Source organism: Cariama cristata, unplaced genomic scaffold (assembly GCF_000690535.1).
Source record: "Cariama cristata isolate BGI_N322 unplaced genomic scaffold, ASM69053v1 scaffold4121, whole genome shotgun sequence".
Taxonomy (NCBI): domain Eukaryota; kingdom Metazoa; phylum Chordata; class Aves; order Cariamiformes; family Cariamidae; genus Cariama; species Cariama cristata.
Window position 1 is genome coordinate 82,358 of NW_009597436.1, and position 18,132 is coordinate 100,489.

Consider the following 18,132-nt stretch of genomic DNA (forward strand, 5'->3'; position numbering starts at 1 on the left):
TTTCAGTGTAGCACATCCACGCTAAGCAATTAGTGATGATGGTAAGCAAGGTAGTGAAAGGCAGAAAGTTCAGGTATTCAGGTACTGAACTGTCAGATTCCTGAGAAAAGCATTTGTCTTTTTCACTGACGTCTTCTATCCTCCAAAAGATGAAGGCTCTAAATGCCAGTCTGCTCTGCATAAATTTCCTTCATCAGTCCCAAGAGCCTGTGTTTTCCAACCACCATGCTCACACACTGCAGATCTGCTTACTGCGTTTCCTCCCTCCTGCCTGTTCTCTTTTGATCTGATTCCCTTCATTTTCAGCCCTTTAAGGGACTCAGTTCTGTTTTGTTCTGAACTTGTTCTGTCTTTTTATTCTTTCTCTTCTTTTCTATCCTGATAGTTTTAGCCCTATCTTTTTGTCTTCCTTCTTCCATCTTGCATGCTTGCTGGTTTACCCATCTGCTTCCCCTAGCCCAGCTTTCTTTTCCATTTTACCTTTCTTCAGACCCAGAGGCCGTTTATCTCATCGCTTGTCCTTTCTCCAGCTCCAAAGGGTCTTTTCATCTTCTCGTGTCATTTGTAAGCAAACAGCAGAGGAGCATCCGATATCTGCTTTCTTACTGCTGCTTGAGTGAGTCAGATTGTCTGGAAAGGAAAAAGAGGTACTGAGACTGTAGTCTTTACTTCAAAATCGTCCCATTGTATGCCTTGATTTTCTTTTGTATCCTCATCGTTTCAGGGCATCTTCAGTTTTATGCTCAGAACCTGGGCATTTCATTTTATATGGAATGTGATTTTAGAAAATATTTTCTCAACAACTTTTTTACCCATTTCTTTGCACATAATGTTTCACTTGAATCAGCTTATGCATATTTTTGTAAATATCACCACATATAGAAGTGTGTCTCTTCAAAATAAGGTGGTATTTTTTTTCTCTTTAGCAATCTGTTTGAATAAACACAATATGCAAGGAACATATTACCTTGGAAAACCTGAGAAGAAAACCAAGTCTTGGCTTAATTCTCTCCTCCACAATATCCCAAAGAGCAAACTAAATTCAGCCATCGTAAAACACTCTAAGGGGACTTGATGCAGCTCTGCCTGCAAGAATCAGTGATTTAAAACATATTTTGGTTTCAATTAACAGTTTTCAATATGTGTGGAGATACTCAATCCAAGTTTCCCGTAAAGGATGCCTCTCCTATGGGATTCAGGTTATACTGTGGAAGGACCCTATAAAGAGATTAGACTCTTTAAAGTATCAGACAGTATTAAAGTACTTACAAAATAAAAAAATATGTATTTATCCTCAACTGTAATGACCAGAAGCAGGCATCCTCACGAGCCTCATTTCTATGGAGATAAAGTTCGGGTTGTGTTGTCAGAATCGACATCTTCCATTTCTCCTTATGCTAGTCCAGATCAAAATACAAGTGCACATTGTGAAGCTGCCTGCAAATCAATTCAGGAAAAGAAAAGTTTCTGTAAATTTCAAATTATTCATAAAGTCAAAATTTTAATCATACTGAATACGAGTGTGAGCATACGTTTGAGAATGATGTGCATGTATATGTGTATCAATATAAAAAATGCACGTTATACTTGAGGCTTGAGACTTAACAGCTTCGCCGTCATGTAACAGTGATTTCAGTGCAGTCATACCTGGTTTTTAATGCTGAAGGTGAATAAGCCAGAAAAAATTCATATAAATTTTTGTCGTAAGTCATCTCATACAAGACTCAAGAAACGTATTTTACGTGATAGTGTAACTAATAGAATTTCAAATGACAGTGATATATGAGGCTTTCAGAAGTAGCAATGCAGAACATTCTTTCCTGAATAATGCACTCATCTGAAGTTATTATATATTCAAAAATGATTGAGTTGCATATCCCAATATAGGGTGGTCTATCTCAGCTCTTGATGTAGGAGAAGAAAAAGAAGTTTCTGCAGTTATTCTGAACTGTGGTTTGTATCACATTACTGTTGGTTAGATGAACTAAGTTTAATTGGTTGTAAATTAATTAACATTCTGCAGTGGATGTCTTTTTCTTGAGATAATTAATCTTACTGAAAAATTATGTGTGGAACAGTTGAAGCTTTAGCAGATTTTCTAGAGGTGCTTTTTTGTTTAGGCTTCCTTGACAGCCTTTTTTCTTATAGATAAATTACATGTCTAGAAATGTCTTGCCTTTATATTTATTTTGATTTGGCAGCATATACTTGTTATGGCTGGCAATATTTCATACCCCAAAGTATTAATGCTAACCATAAATTATTACCAATGATATCCAGTGATTCTTATCAATCATGACAAGTAATTGATGTTGATTGAAACAAATAAATACAATGCTTTGCAAAGTTATAACTTTGTTATTTAACTTCAGTGCTCAAATGCATCAAGCTATTTCAGATTAACTCTTTGCAATTAGATATAGAGCTTTCAGAAACAAGTATATTCCACCGATAAAGGCCAAAAATTATACAAAAATGGAGAGAGATTTAAATGTAAATATTGGCAAAATTTACCTCTAGTTTTTTGCTTCCAGAATTGGGTAGAAACAATAGGATTCAAAGACGTGTGGAAATTTGTCATCTCATTATAGACTCTTCAGTTGTTTTTTTCTCAGGGTTTGCTCTGAAACCCATTGAGGAAAACATTGGGAATCTCTGTGTATCATACTATTTAAACTGAGAAGTCCCATAAACTTTGTTTCAAAGGTAGGAGACCAGGCATGATGATCATAGCAGCTCTTTCTAGCTGTATGAACTATGCATGGATGTACCATTAACTGCAGTTTAAAATTAAAGTAAGCTGAAAAAAATTTACTGGACTGCGCTGCAAATCCACAAGCCATGAAGGAGTTAAATTCTGTGCCTCTCTCTACCCTAGGTATAATCCACATGAAATCAGTCAGTAACTCACGTGATTAAATACTTGCTGAATTTAGGACTTGAAAAATAATAACCAAACACTACACCTCCCAAGATCAAAAGGTAACACTTTACTGAGGCACGTTATGAACAATTTCTGGTGTATACCGCTATGCGAGTTGAGCTTTGGTATCAATACACAGTCTGAGGTTTCACTATATTTGTTGCCGTGGCATGAAATCAACAGAATTCCAATCTTATTTTCATAAATACACAGAGTCAGTCCCTTATTGATATAGTGTGTGTTTTATCCAAACACTTCATTTGTAGTATATGTGTTATATAGTGGTTTCCTGTGTCTGTCGTTCGGAAGTTAATACTGCAGAGCTCTCTCTTCACTTTATAGACACTCAAGCAGCCAATTACATGAAACTCAAACATGACCATGCCATATTTGTTGTTTAATCCCCTTTAGAAGCAGTTCCTATGATGCTGGAGGACACATGGAGTCAGACTGGACAGGCCAATGGGGAACATTTGAAGTGAATCATAATGGAGTTTTTATTAAAGAAAGGTGGATGTCACCTAATAATGTTATTGATAACATTAACCTTATTAATTTATTTAGCACATAAATTGCAAAATGGCTGGAGGATTCATCCAGCAGCTGTACTTTGTCTTTGGCAGTAGTCATGCTGCTACTAATTTCATCTTACTGACTTCATCACAGGTTTTACTAACAGGGGTGTCAGACATCTCTTAATACAAAGAGAGGGAAGGAATATATCATTTTATTGTTTCGTGAGAGTTCTGGCACAGCACATTAGGCACTGATTCCGTTCTCTTTGCACTGCAGACCTAGCAAAGTCACATGTCTTAAAGCTCATAGAAAGGAAATGAGGAGTAGAAGTTTGTTAGGTGAATGCTGATCCATTTTTTGGAGAGCAAGAAGCTGCTGTTTGGAATCCTGATGGCATAAGGCAAAGACTAACACCCTCCCACTGTAACTCATTTGCTTTCAACAGACTACCACAAAGGATGAAATCTGACCACAAATAATTTGGTGTTCTCCAAATGTGTAGCAGAATGAAGAGTTTGTAGATGACATTAATGACCTACTCAGTGTCTTTTCTCATTTTCATTGCTGACAATCTGAATTACACTAGTGTACACTGAGCAAAACTGAGAGTAAAATATCACTAGATAGAGGAGAAATAATTGAGATAATAATTTGCATAATTTAGATAACTAATGTGTATAGACTTTGCATAATTTTGTGTAATTTGTGTAGGCTGTTATTTTGTATAGAGAGTGAATTTGAGTATATAGTAACCGGATTTACTGAAAATACGTAATACAATTATTTGTTTTGACTGACTTATTTCGTGCTAGCTGAAAATTAAGTAACGAAAGTCAGGTCTCAGCCATACAACAGAATACATTATAGAGCCATCCAACCTTCTTTTAGTCTTAATTTGTATGTTGTCGCACTGTGTGTAGATACTAATTGCAGTCTGAAAATGCTGTGGCTGGATCAATGCAGCATCATGCTTGAGACGCCGTGCCAAAGCCCTGTATTGTGAGCTCATGCACAGCTAGCTCAGTGTTGCACTTCATTGCACTCCCAGTTAGCTGGGGTTAAATCATGTGGGGTTAGATGGGTTGTGTGCATCTGTGGGATAGGCTTACCCAAAGTCATCAACATGGTCTAGTATCATCTGCTATGTCACTTGCTGTTGATGTGACTGTGTCGCAAGCATACTGCATTAGTATCAGTAATCCCTTCTAAAGGTCTCAGTAACCATCCTGTGCATCTATATTTCATTATGTTCCCCTCATATTCTTTCCACTCTGTGTCTGGTACTTGTTTATTATTTGTAGTTCATGGCATGTTCTGCAGGCTCCATTTTTCTTCCAAGTCACTTTTATCCCAAAGGTAAAAGAGGAAGCGATATATGTTTGCATTTCTTCTTCTAAATCGAATTTTTGAGTCTTTAGTGAAGGTTTATTGAAGGTTTGATCTTGGAGCTGTGAATGAGGTTCTGTGTGTCGTCGTGTGGGAGCATTTGCTTGCGTGAATGATGAATGAACGATTAGTTACCTTTTATCTTGGCCTTGTAATTGCTTTACCATGGCAAAGACTTTTGGTTCGGTTTTGAGCATAAACAGATTTTTCAGTAATTCTTCAAATGCTTAATTCGAGTGTAGAAAAGAGGATGAGGGTAAAATCCTACTCGTGTTACTGTTCTTCAAACTGTGTACGACAGCCAGTAGTTCCTGCGTCTGGCACCCACCAAGGCAGTTTGAAAACATGCCGAACCATTTCACTGGTGTATTACGAAAGATCTTAAAAAGTGAGAAGGGCCATGGATGAATGAAGAAGTGAGTCTCCTTGGCAAGATGTATTCCTGTTTATTTCCCTGCTTCAGTGTGTCCTTTTCCTTGATTTCTTGGGTCACATGCATTTTGTGATATGTGCGGTAACACAAGTTATTAATTAGGAAGGACCATTTTTAGTTTTAGGTAGTCCTTTTTTTCAGCTGGGCTCAGGAATGTTTGTTTCCACAGTAACATTGTTGTTAGAGATGTGACGGCCTGAAGAGATAAATGAGACAATTTGTGGGAAGAGGTAATATCTTTTATTAGACTGACTGATGTAGCTGGAGAAAACAGAAGAGCTTTCAGGCACACAAAACCTTTTCCAGGTGGGGTTCTCTTAGCTTTGAACTGCCTAATAACTGGCTTGTGCCTGTGAAGCAATAAAAGCAGTTTCTTGATCTCTCATTTTATGAGTAATACTGTTTGGGAGGCATCCATATACTGCAGCAATTAAAACTTTCCACAGCTAAGGTTGATTATTCTGGCTTTAATTCTGATTAAATCCTCTAATTCATAGAATAATGATATAATCGTGTTTCATTCAGATTAGTAGTGTCTTAAAATACTAGATTTTGATTTCCATGTGATCAGAAGTGTGAATTAACCCATAAAAGATCTGATACCTAACTGATGAATCATAAAGATCTGTATGCTTTTGAAACTTATCTGAGAAACTGCCTCTCTTTCCAAGTCAGTGTATAGATACTGAGATAAGTGGGATGGGCATGATGGCATATTCTGCAATTTCAGTTATTTAATGTTACTCTGCTGCATTTTTTTCAATTGATGGGAACGACATGGTTTTTAAACAGTTTCTTTGTTATTTGCTAGGTACAATACAAATAAATAGATATCTACCATAGGAATATGGTGTTTGAGATATATACCCCATTTGGCTGGTAAATTTTGGAATAACTGAGAGTATTACTACAGACGCTCAGATTTTCAGTGTATTTCATATACTGTCACATTTTATCATTCTTGCTCAGACTGAGTGCTGTTATGCCCTGTGAGAAGTCTTACGTGAACCTGAAATGAGAATTTACGTAGTCTTGCAGCACTAAGAACTGCAGAGATGAGTTCAGAGTATGGGTGTTCTGCCCGGGTAAAAACAAAATATAGGACAGTTGGTTCACTACCTTGCAAAAAGCCATGCTAGCAAGGAGGCATCATTATTGCCCTAAGTAAATAACATGTGAAAAAATATAATTGGTTTCTAATATAGGAAATGGATAAAGGATGCGTCAAGGTGTTTGGCATGCCTGAGCATTTTGTCATTATAGCACTGCAAGATTCTAATGTCATCAGCTCTCCTGCATTTCCCTGGAGCTGAGGACCCTTGTCATCCTGTAGAAATACTGCTAGTGAGGTTTTCTTGGCAGCTTTTTAGCACAAACACTATCCTACTGAGGGATGCTTTCCAAATTACCCAAGGACAGCGAACTGAATATTTCCTGAAGTATATTACAGAATTAGTGGAGTGTATTTGGCTAAGTGTATAGGGCCTCTTGTTTTTCTGCATCTTGCTGGTCTATGCATTGAGTTCCATGACAGTATTTCATTTTTAGAAAGACAAAGACGTTCCTTGAAAGGTAGAAAATAAAGGACATATAAAACCCAAAACAACATGTCATCTGAAAGTTCAGACTGTGATTGATAAGTGTGATTTTTTTATTGTTGACTGTTAGCTGAATAATAGATTGGTATTTCAATGAGTTTTTACTGGAGCAATTTGTCTTGAAACACTTTTTTCACCTTTTTCTTTCAGGTCCTTTGTAATACAATTCTGTAATTTTAATTTTTTCATGCACAAATGCAGCTAACTTTTTCAGTGTTGAGCAGCATCACATGAAAGCCTGTCTTCAGTTTGTAAACTGGTGAAAGAATTCAGAAGAAATAAGTGATATGCATATAAAAAATTAAATTATATTGAGGGGGGTGTATGCTGTCTGTCTGATCTAAAGAGCCATTTTTACAGTTCTTAACATTGTGGGGAACATTTTCCAGCTTACTGTAACAGAAACAGGCAAGTTATTTACTTGTCAGAAAGGCCTAAACTCTAGCAAGCATACATGCCACTTGTGAAGGTAAGGCTCCTCACAGTGTCCCACTTTAACATGTATAGTTATATTAATAAATGATGCCAGGCCATTTTCCCCTCTTCATTTTCCTCCACTGATAAGATGGTGCAGAAACTACTGTAATGCATGTAATATTTTAGAATGCAATAAGAGTTGCAGGGCAGAATCCCCCAAGCTGAAAGGGGAAAGCAAAAATCCTCCATCCAAAAGGGACACAGCTGGTGGTCATGCGGAAAGTTTGATCGTGGTATTTTGAGGGTTCCTGATACTCTCTGTGTTTAGTGTCAGGCTTGATGCCTTTAGCTGGACTCCTCTTATGTGGTGCCAGATGTGGTATCTTAGGCACCAGGAGACTTGTGGTCTCAGCCACTGACATGGTGAGTCAGTGTGTAAAGGTAAGCCTTTATACAAAACTACGAGAGTTTCCTAGCCACTTACTATATAAGCCAGACTTGAAAAAGAAAGATTTTCTACATCCTCCTGTTTTTGTTTAATTTCGATGATGATTGTGGTTTAGTATGTGGCTATTTCAAGCAGGATGAATTAGGACACTTCCTACTTGTAATTAATATGTGGTGTTCCTATTAAGAAATAAAGCTAACAAGTAATTAGAGAAAAATGTCAGCATCCTGTCTGAAAGTGACTTCATTGTAATGTTGATCATCTCCTCTGGTTGTGAGGCTCTTTCAAAAGTATTAATGCTTTTAACACAAAGATATTAATACTTCTACTTAAACATTTAGGTAGAAATTTTACCACAAGGTAAGAGGAGAGTTTGCACATGAAATAGGAAGTGTTGTTCTTGTTGTTATAACATGTTTTCTGTTAAAGCTGTCAAAATGACTTATTAGTTTAGCATTTCTTGTTGAAATACATTCTGTCTAATAATTTACTTTTAAAATATTTCTATGCTAAATACTTACCATCCCTCCACACATTATCTGTGATATACTTCTCCCTTTTCTGGGAAGGGCAAGAGACCCATTCTTCTTTGCTGTAGCTGGCTGTATGAGACTGTCCCCTTTAACAGCTGCCGGCAAGTGCTCCTTTGGGTGACCTCTGGCAATGTACACCCTGTGCAGAAACCACCATGATTTAACCATTTATGTGCTTTTGATCTGCTGTCTCTTACCTCTAGCAATATAAGATTTATAAAAGAAAGCAGGAGCTTTGAAGCCAATGGTTTGTCTCATTGTCTTACCAGCAGTACTTGAATAACTCTATCTTGATAGGCCCTCAATCGTGTTGGTACCAAGTTAATTTTTCCCAGAAGCGCCACTGAACTTGAAACGTTATGGAACTTGAAACTAGTCTACTTCTACAATGTATGTAATTAGATGATTATATAATCATAATGGTACTCTGTATTTAATCCAGTATTTGTTTTTGTAATTCTTATGCTTTCTTTTTTTGTCACAGGTTTTTCATTATTCTTATACAGCTTCATATGTGATTTATAACATACACACAAGGTAGGTCACATTATTTTTTTTAATATGATGTCATTATTGGTGGTTCTATACATAAGGTGATGCCAGTGCATTCAAGTAAAAATGTTTACATTTTTTCAAGGGAAGTTTGGGAGTTAAACCCTCCAGAAGTAGAGGATTCAGTTTTACAGTATGCAGCCTGGGGCATCCAAGGACAGCAACTGGTAAGCACAGTCATTAAAAATGCTATGGTTTAATAATGTATTTACTCCAGACAGACTGAAGAAAAAAACCAAAGCAAACGCATTAAAAACCTCAAGATAAGTTTTGATATATACTTCTGCATGATGTTAGTATGGTCCTGTTATAGCTTCTAGGGGATCTACTTATTTATTTGTTTTTATTAAAAGCATGTAAACGTGTTTTTCCAGTCTAATCTCAATAAGTAAATTGTACGATTGTTGAAAGAATCACATCCTCATATAAATATACACTCAAGTAGTTTTCAGAATAACTGTCTTTATGGCTACTACTATGAGAGAACGAAAGTTGAAGGTGAAGAGCAATTTTCAAGTGCAAGATCAATGAAATCTGTGGGCAAAGCAAAAGCTTAACATCCAAAAGTGGATGTGATAGATTCAGTGAAAAGTGGTGGTTTCATTTCAGTATGAAAATTACTGCCAAGGTCAGTTGTGCTACATTGAATTCATAGTAATAAACCCAGAAATGCTATGTTTCATATATTGTTTTCTACCAAAAGTTTTACCATTTTTTAATGAACATAAATCATCCATGATCACCATGACCAATCTTAATATGAGAAGAAAAAAATTGTGATTTCATAGGAGCAGTGATTTTAAACTGACATGTGTTGGTAGTTGAAGGCAACAGATTTATAAAAGCTTCAACTCTCTGAATAAGAAATTCAGGTTATCTGTGTTACAGTGTTCTAATAAGCTCACTAATGCCTGCAGACGTGATCCTGAAGCCTCCTTTGTGTATCTGACTTGTTCAAGCCGAGAGGCTGTAAGTTGAATGTCTAAGAGAATATAAACCGTTGCTTATATCATTCATCAAGATGGTGGGAATGTAAAAAATGTTTCTAGTTAGAAAGTATTGCATTAAGCAAGTGGAGGCAGGAAGGAAAAAGTAATTGGAACATGCTTGGTATGTTTTAATAATTAACCACATTAATTTATTAATAATGAGAGTGTAGTGACAGGATTGATGGTAGCAAATACGTAGGTTATTTACCAGGCAGTATTATGGAACGTGGGAAACTATGTAGGTTGTAGCAGAAAGGTAATGCATTTGCAAAACGGAACAGAATTAAAAATTATTTCAAATTAAATTGCAGTTCATAAGATTTGTCTGTGCTGTACCTCTGATTAGTAACCTAAAGTACAACTAAAATTAAGTCCCATGATTACTGAGAAATTAATTTTTTCTTTTCCTGAGATGTATCTTAAGAACAGGGGCAGACGTACCAATCATAAACTTCAGAAAAATAATAGAATAATGCTATCTTGATCAGTTTTGCCTAGGTTGTAATTCTGGAAATATGTATGAATACTTTCTGATACGGGCACAGGTGGACTCCTATTAAGTCTCAGAACTGAAAAAAAATAGGTGGTTGTTTTAGGTACGACCTTAATCATCCAAATTTGAAAACGTTGGCATAATTCATACTTCAGTGAGGATAACATTACTCATCTTTGTTAATGTCCCTAGTAAAGTTAATGTCATGCTTTAAAAATATCTGCTCTAGTGTGGGCTTTATGGTGCCATATGGTCTGCAGAATTAGGAAATAATAACTTTGATTAAAACACAAAATCTTCTGTGCAGTCTGAATGATACCAAGTGTTGTCATAGATGTACACCTGCCATGATAGTATACTGAGGGTCACTTCCAAAAGAATTGCCAATAAGAAGGATGTCCTCTTGAAGCTGCCTGTGTGGTAAAAGGAAGTTTCTAGGGTGAAAGGAGTGCCTTGCCACATTACGCTCCCACTTCAGCAGCAAGCCAAAAATGTAGAAGCATGAATGAATAAAGACTGTTGTGAATAACGGTTGTTGCTACTGTCCAAAGGAACAGCTGCCTCTAGCAGAAACAGGACAGTAGAGATCATTCCAGCAGAACAGGTTAGGCGGAGAGAAGATGTGTGACTGAGGACACATTGCCATAATGGTTCTCAGTTATAAAATTTGTCATTAGAACAAACACTTTATCAGTGAGTTTTGAATAGAGATAGTACGGGAAGCAATCAGCAGTGAAACTAGGTAAAGAGGAAGTCGTAAAGGGAGAGATCTAAAGCATAGTAATCCATCAGCAGTACCTGTTGATAGCACATATCTGTGTTCAAACAAAGATGCAGTCTCATGGATGCATGTTGCCAAACACACTACAACTGGTTTACCAAAGTCCCTTTCTAAACAATACTTATGTGTCTTTTCCATATAATAAGGAAATAGTAATCATAGAATCATAGAATGATTTGGGTTGGAAGGGACCTTAAAGGCCACCTAGTTCCAACCCCCCTGCCATGGGCAGGGACACCTTCCACCAGACCAGGTTGCTCAAAGCCCCATCCAACCTGGCCTTGAACACTTCCAGGGATGGGGCATCCACAACTTCTCTGGACAACCTGTGCCAGTGCCTCACCACCCTCACAGGGAAGAATTTCTTCCTAATAGCTAGTCTAATCTTCCCTCTTCCAGTTTAAAGCCATTGCCCCTTGTCCTATCACTCCGCACCCTTGTCAAAAGTCTCTCCCCAGCTTTCTTGTAGGCCCCTTTAGGTACTGGAAGGCTGCTCTAAGGTGTCCCTGGAGCCTTCTCTTCTCCAGGCTGAACAACCCCAACTCTCTCAGCCTGTCTTCCTGGGAGAGGTGCTCCTGCCCTTGGATCATCTTTGTGGCCTCCTCTGGACTCGCTCCAACACATCCATGTTCTTCTGGTGCTGGGGCCCCCGAGCTGAAGGCAATACTACAGGGGGTTCTCACCAGAGCAGAGTGGAGGGGCAGAATCCCCTCCCTCGACCTGCTGGTCACACTGTCTTTGATGCAGCCATGGATACAATTGGCCTTCTGGGCAGCCAGCACATATTGCCAGGTCACATTGAGCTTCTTGTCAACCAACACCCCCAAGTCCTTCTCCTCAGGGCTGCTCTCAGTGCACTCTCCACCTAGCCTGTATTTGTGCTTGGAATTACCCTGACCCAGATGCAGGACCTTGCGCTTGGCCTTGTTGAACTTCATGAGGTTCGCGTGGGCCCACCTCTCAATCTTTAATAAGTAATAATTCATCATAAGTAAAACAAGCAGTGGAATACATACTCTAAACGAAATAGTCATAGTGTATTAACCTGAGTAATCTCCAAGAGCCATTTGTTACAACTGAAGAACAAGCAGAGAGCAAATTATATACAAAAATTTCACCTAGAAAGACCCATGACACATAGCCTGTGACCATCACATAAACAAAGTATATGTATCTCTAAAATGAAGAGGACTAGCTGCCTTCTGGGTGCAGTGCAGAAGAGAGTATCAATACTATAGTCGTGACTGATCAGCAAAATTAGCACAAGATGTGAAACACAAGGCACAGGTAAGTCTGAGTAAGCTAAAGGTCCTAACTTTACGCTATAACTATTTGGAAAGTCTTGGATTAAATCCAAATGATGGGGGATAACCCATGGACTTGGATCAACTATTTTCAATAAATAGGCTATAATGTAAAATAAGATATTTTCAGTCCTTAGTTCTACAAGAAGACCTAAGTAACAATGTAGCTTACACAGGAATCTTAATTTGAGTTCTTCAAATGAGGGAGAGTTTTAAACAGATAATATAAGATGAAGAGAAAAAATAGAAATTAAATGTTTGAGCAGAAAAATTTATATGAAGCCAGGATTACATTTATATGAATTTATATGAAGCTTATTGCACAGAGGAGGGAATATAGCTGCAGTGAAATAAAGTATGCAATAATACTTTACATTCTTGTGAAAATCATGCATCAGTCTAAGTTGTCTACTGTTGTGAATCATTTCTAGGGCTGTCTAATGGAACAGAAGGCCAGATGTGGCTGGTGAAGAACAAGAGAATTAGGTTTATATCGGATACCAGATGACTGGGCCATAATACTATTGTTTTGAAGCTACCACAGTGGTTGCAGGTTATTTCAGTTTTTTGTGATTTACCTAGAATAGAGGATTTTGTGAAGATTAAGAGAAAAGCTCAGAGAAACATCTGCTGTTTGAGTCATGACATTTCGGTGCTGAAGTTGAAAATGTTTGCCATTGGGGAGAAGAAATTTTATCTAATTTATTAATGTATTTTAAGGTCACATAGCTATAATTTTGGAACTGTTTTCAAGGTCACACTCTTTAAATTACCGTCTTTTAACTGGGTTAGAGCTATGCTAGATCTAAAATACCGTTTCTGTGTGTCTTAGTATGTTAGGGAGCTGTTTATGTATTTGCTACATATTTCTCATATTTGCTTATATTTGATTAAAATTTTGGAAGAGATCATTTGCTTATCTCTTTACCTCACTTCTATAGAATCCATTACTGCAGCATTAAGTATTTCCAGGGAAAACAAACCAGCACAACTAGATACCTAACTGTTTTCATCAACATTTTTCTGCCTTCAGTTTGTTTGATTAGAGATCTCATTGCATGTGTCCGAGAAAGATATTCTGTACCTGGTAGGAAGGCTTTACTGAGGAGGAGAATGCTTTTGGGGGGTTTTAAAGGGCCTCTGGTGTTGAAATACCCAATTTTTCTCCAATATTCTCTCTTCTTTGGCCTTATATTCTACAATAGTTTGTAGCAAAGGTTTTCATGTTTCTGTGCTGGACCCGGTTTGTATCTGACACAGGGGAGACAGCCCTTTCTGTCTGGATCTGTCTAAGGAGATACATCGCAGTATAAGCCTGAGTATAAAAACTGGCCTCTGGTCTCCAGTGTATGCAGAGTTTTCTATGAAAGATGTAGTGTTTCTCTGCAGTCCTTCTTGCGATACAGGTAGTTCTTCTGATTAGTTATCGGATGGATTCCTTCAAGTAGCTCCCAGTGAAGCGTGGTTCCAAGTTGTTCATTTTGACATAACTTTTCCTTGAAAGTTTTACATAAAGTTTCTTCTGCCTGGGTGGTAAGATGTTGTTTCTTTTGTATGAAATACTTTATTTTCACTTCATTCTATAAATACATATCCATGCAAGTTACTTTGCCTTTGTATTTGTAATAGGTATTATATGTTATTTATTGCATTGCACTCATTTTTCTTTCGGTATATTAAGTGTTTTTGAGGGGAGCATGAGTTATATATGTGGATGGATCAGCATAAAGAATGGTCAATTGACTTATGTATGAATGTCTATGCATAAATAAATGCATATTTTAACAAAGCAGAAATCAATAAAATAGTAAAGCTATCCAGAATACTAAAAAGATAAATTTATAGAAGTTTGATGGCTTGCTTTGTCAAAGTTTGATGTCATCAACAAAACATAGCATTATCAAATGGTAGGACTGAAGTAAGCTTTTACTATGCTTTAATGTAATTTAGGTCATCATTGTGCAGAATTACTTGTTATCCTGTATATACAAAGAACAATTTGTTGACTGTAGCTGAATTGTGGATTCAGGATGCTCTCATTAATTTTTAGAAAATATTTTAAGTATACAAAGCAAGAAATTGCTTCCTTGTTCCAAAATAAGGAACAGGGTACTCACAGATAATAGGACTTAGAAGCTGAAGCTTTTACAAAAAGAATAAAAAAAAAAAATCTAGTGAAAAAGGACCTCACTGTATATTAAAACTACCTAAAACCAAGCATGCAAACAGAAACCCAGAAACAAAACAGAGCAAAATCTGCTTTAATTGTTATTAATAAATGTACCAGTTAAAGAACTCTCTACCCCTCTGCTTTGTGATCAGTCACCTTCATCCTGGTTGTCTTGTTTGGGAGTTCATTTTTCTTTCCACCCCCATCAATACCTATTGCCCCACAAATATGGAAGTATCTATCAGACTGTTGCATTGCTATATTAACATGACATTTCCTTACAATTGCCTTCTCTTCAAATTTTAGCTTTTTTTCTGTCTTTCAAATACCGTTTTAGATAATAGCAATACTGCAGCAGAAAAGTTCTTTGATGTTGTGTTATTTGCCAAGTACCCAAATAAGCACAAGACTGATTTTAGTAAATGAGGAATTAGCAGGGCTATGCTAGACACATACCTTGCTCAACAGATGCTTTAACAGCCATTAGTTGCTGAAAGCTTCATTTACTATTTGCTCTATCAAGGTTCAAAGTACAACTACTATAAAAATTGGTAACTTACCTTTCTGTAAAATATTTGTCGTGTGTTTTCTTTTTGCATAATTAACGCTGTGGGTACTTGGCACCTCCTCCTGGCAAACACACTTCCATTTGCAAATGAAGAAAAAAAGCTCTCAGAGTTCATGAGCTAAGCAGAAGCTTAATTAATGCTAATGAATTAAGTCCTAAATAAATATGTTGAATCTGCTGTTTTTATTTTCAAAGTCTTTTGCTCTTTTGACTTGCTGTATTTTTATATGAGTAACTTAAAATCACATATGGAAATGTCAAGGCTTTATTTCATCTTTCCTTTTAATCATGATGCTAATGAGGCAAATGGCAGTAAAACTGAGAGGAAAATGTCTGCTTGAATTTATTCTGAAAACCAGAAATAAACAAGAACGTTTTAATGTGACATTAACCTCAGGTATGATTTCTTATTTAAAATGTATGAGGGGTTCTTTACAGAACTTCTGTACTTCAAAGCATATTTGGAAATCCTTTGTCTTGCTGAGGATGTTTCTATGAAGAAATGGAACCTGTATGGTTGAGCATTGCCTACCTAGTTGAGTCTTTCAGAGATTTGACTGTAATTCTAGCAAATGCTAAAGTCATGTCTTTCTGAAGGCAATGAGAAATTAAGGAGGCTATTAAAGCTTTTTTATTTTTTTTTCCAAATGTTTTTATTATATTTCTAGATTCCAGCTGTGAAACTTACTGTGTCAGAGGCTGAGGATTTGAATGAAAAAGTGAAAATATTTACAGAAAAAAGGCACACAAGATGACTGTTCTAATAGCAACTTTTGACCAGAAGCTAAAGTTAGATTGTGTATTATTTTGCAAGACTAAGCATTCAGTTTTTTGTGGGTTTTTTGGGGTGGGTTTTTTTTGTTGTTGTTATTTGAAGTGTGCTAAATGGTCAGATCCTGTTAAGAAATCATATGAAAGCCACTGATTAGCATACTTGCAAAAGCTTTCAACTGCTTTATTTTTGATACAAGAACTGCTTTTTGTCAGGGTCATGGTGAGCATGGGTAATACAGTATTTTTTTTTCGCTTAAGAATTAGAGTTACCTAAAAGTCTTACATAAAACTGTATTCCTCCTAAGCTACTGCTACATATTGGATTTCCTCTTGGATTTCTCAAACTAGCATTGCAAAATGTAAATGTTTTTTGCCTTTCCATCTAAATAATTAAATCCAAACTATTCTTCAAAGAAAAAAGTGAATTACTAGTTTCTCTGAAGGTATTCTACTGAACTAATTTCCATTTTCAATTATTAATTTCTAGATGCCAACTCCACTTAAATATAGGTGAAGTTGGAGGAGAAGATAAACATTAAATGCATATTCTCTAGTTTCAGAAGCAATAACTCAATACAAAAGCAGTTTTCTCCATCTCAGAAAAGGGGAATTAAGAATGCAGCCTGAAAACAGGAAGTTTTGGAAAAAGGGAAGAATACATTTTTATATGTCAATGTTGGATATATTCAATAGAAGTTTCATGAACTCTAGAGAGTGAGAACATCTAAAATGGAAGCAAAACTAAGTTGAGCACAGAAGTTGTTGCTTCATCATTTTGCTTAGTGAAAAGCAATGAACGTGTCCTGGTATCAAAGGTAACTTAAAAATATTAACTATTAAGGATTAAATATTGTGAGAATAGCTATTTGGCTGTATCTGAAAGATGTGAAGAAATAATGAGAAAATCATATGTTTTATAGGAGCATTATTCCTCTACTACTGTTTTTCATGTGGAACAATAAAAGGCCCAGCAGCTTTATAGTGAATAAATTGAGAGGGGAGATAAAAGATGTTTCCTTTCCCCTTTCCCTGATTCTTATTCTTTTATCACTGCTCTGGCATGCAGCTCATGTATGAATCAGTATGTAAGCCGTGCACACAGGTAGTGCTCTTTTCTATACAGTGTCATATCAATAACTCTTTTGTAAGCAAATATATTGGAAATTTGACATATCATTGTGCTAGAAAGCAAATTATTTTTTCACATAGGTATTTGTGTGTATATGTGTATTTACACACAGTCCCACAAAGACACATGCAAACAAGCATAGACAAACATGTTTGATAGGAGCAATCATCAGGACTTTTCTGTGTAGCAGCCTGCAGGGAGTGATGAAAATAGCAATATGGGCCTCTCATCTAGACTGTCATGTTGTTCAACATGTGTATGTGTAACAAAGCATATCTGAATATTCACACTTCCGTCTGTTAGCTAATATTAACTGCAACTCCAATGGCTCATAAAATAAGACTGCTGTGCTTCTTGTGTGAAAATTGCGTAGGTTTATGTAATGCAGAAATAAGAAAATTATACTTCAGAAGTCTAAAATTCTTTAGAAATAGCCACCCATAAAAACTAAGTACACAGTCAATGAGAAGAGATGTCAAAATCTAATTGAACCTTTTGCTAAATCGAAGTTGGGAAAGATTAGGTAACAAGTTTTATTATGGACTGTGTTTTCATATAACTCCAAAATCCTGCCCAAAAGCATTCCAAAATTGGAAAATTCGCCTGTATTCATCTTTTGGTAAAGTAATGTAATATAAATGTCAGTTTTTTCTGTGAGATAAGAAAAACAGATACATTCGATTCTCTATTACCTCCTTCCCACCTAGGGAAAGGGAAGGGGAGAATTCACTGTGGTAAGGCACCAAAATGTCCAAACAGAAAAGGTTGAAGAACTGACATTTCTAATGCCTTTGTGGTTCAGGTTCTAAGCCAGAAGTTGTTTTAGCCAATGGTAAACACAATTTTTATTCCCCTTTTGTAAAATTTTTGCAGAAGACTTGCAAAAGACTTCTGAGTCTGATGGTACCAGTGCCTGCAGAGTTCAGCTAGGAGCAAGCTAAAGGGTTAAAACCAACTTGGCAGCAAAACCCCCTAAACTCTTGCTGTGTGGCAAAGTTCTTCTGGCTCTTGATAGGTTGTGTTTGCTGTATGTTAACGTTTATTTTCTCATTTGGCACATAGCATCTGTCAAAAATATAGACAAGTTGCTGTCAGTGGAAGTGACAGTGACTCCCCTT

General features: G+C 36.6%; 1 protein-coding gene across 1 annotated transcript in view; it reads left to right on the plus strand.

The window, feature by feature from the left end:
* DPP10 (dipeptidyl-peptidase 10 (non-functional)) overlaps positions 1-18,132 on the plus strand; it is a gene marked incomplete at its 5' end in the record, with an annotated part of 153,367 nt that overhangs the window by 63,410 nt on the left and 71,825 nt on the right. Inside the window, 2 exons of the mRNA XM_009708873.1 lie at positions 8,739-8,791; positions 8,892-8,973. Coding sequence (XP_009707175.1) covers positions 8,739-8,791; positions 8,892-8,973 — 135 coding nt within the window. The remainder of the gene's footprint in view (positions 1-8,738; positions 8,792-8,891; positions 8,974-18,132) is intronic.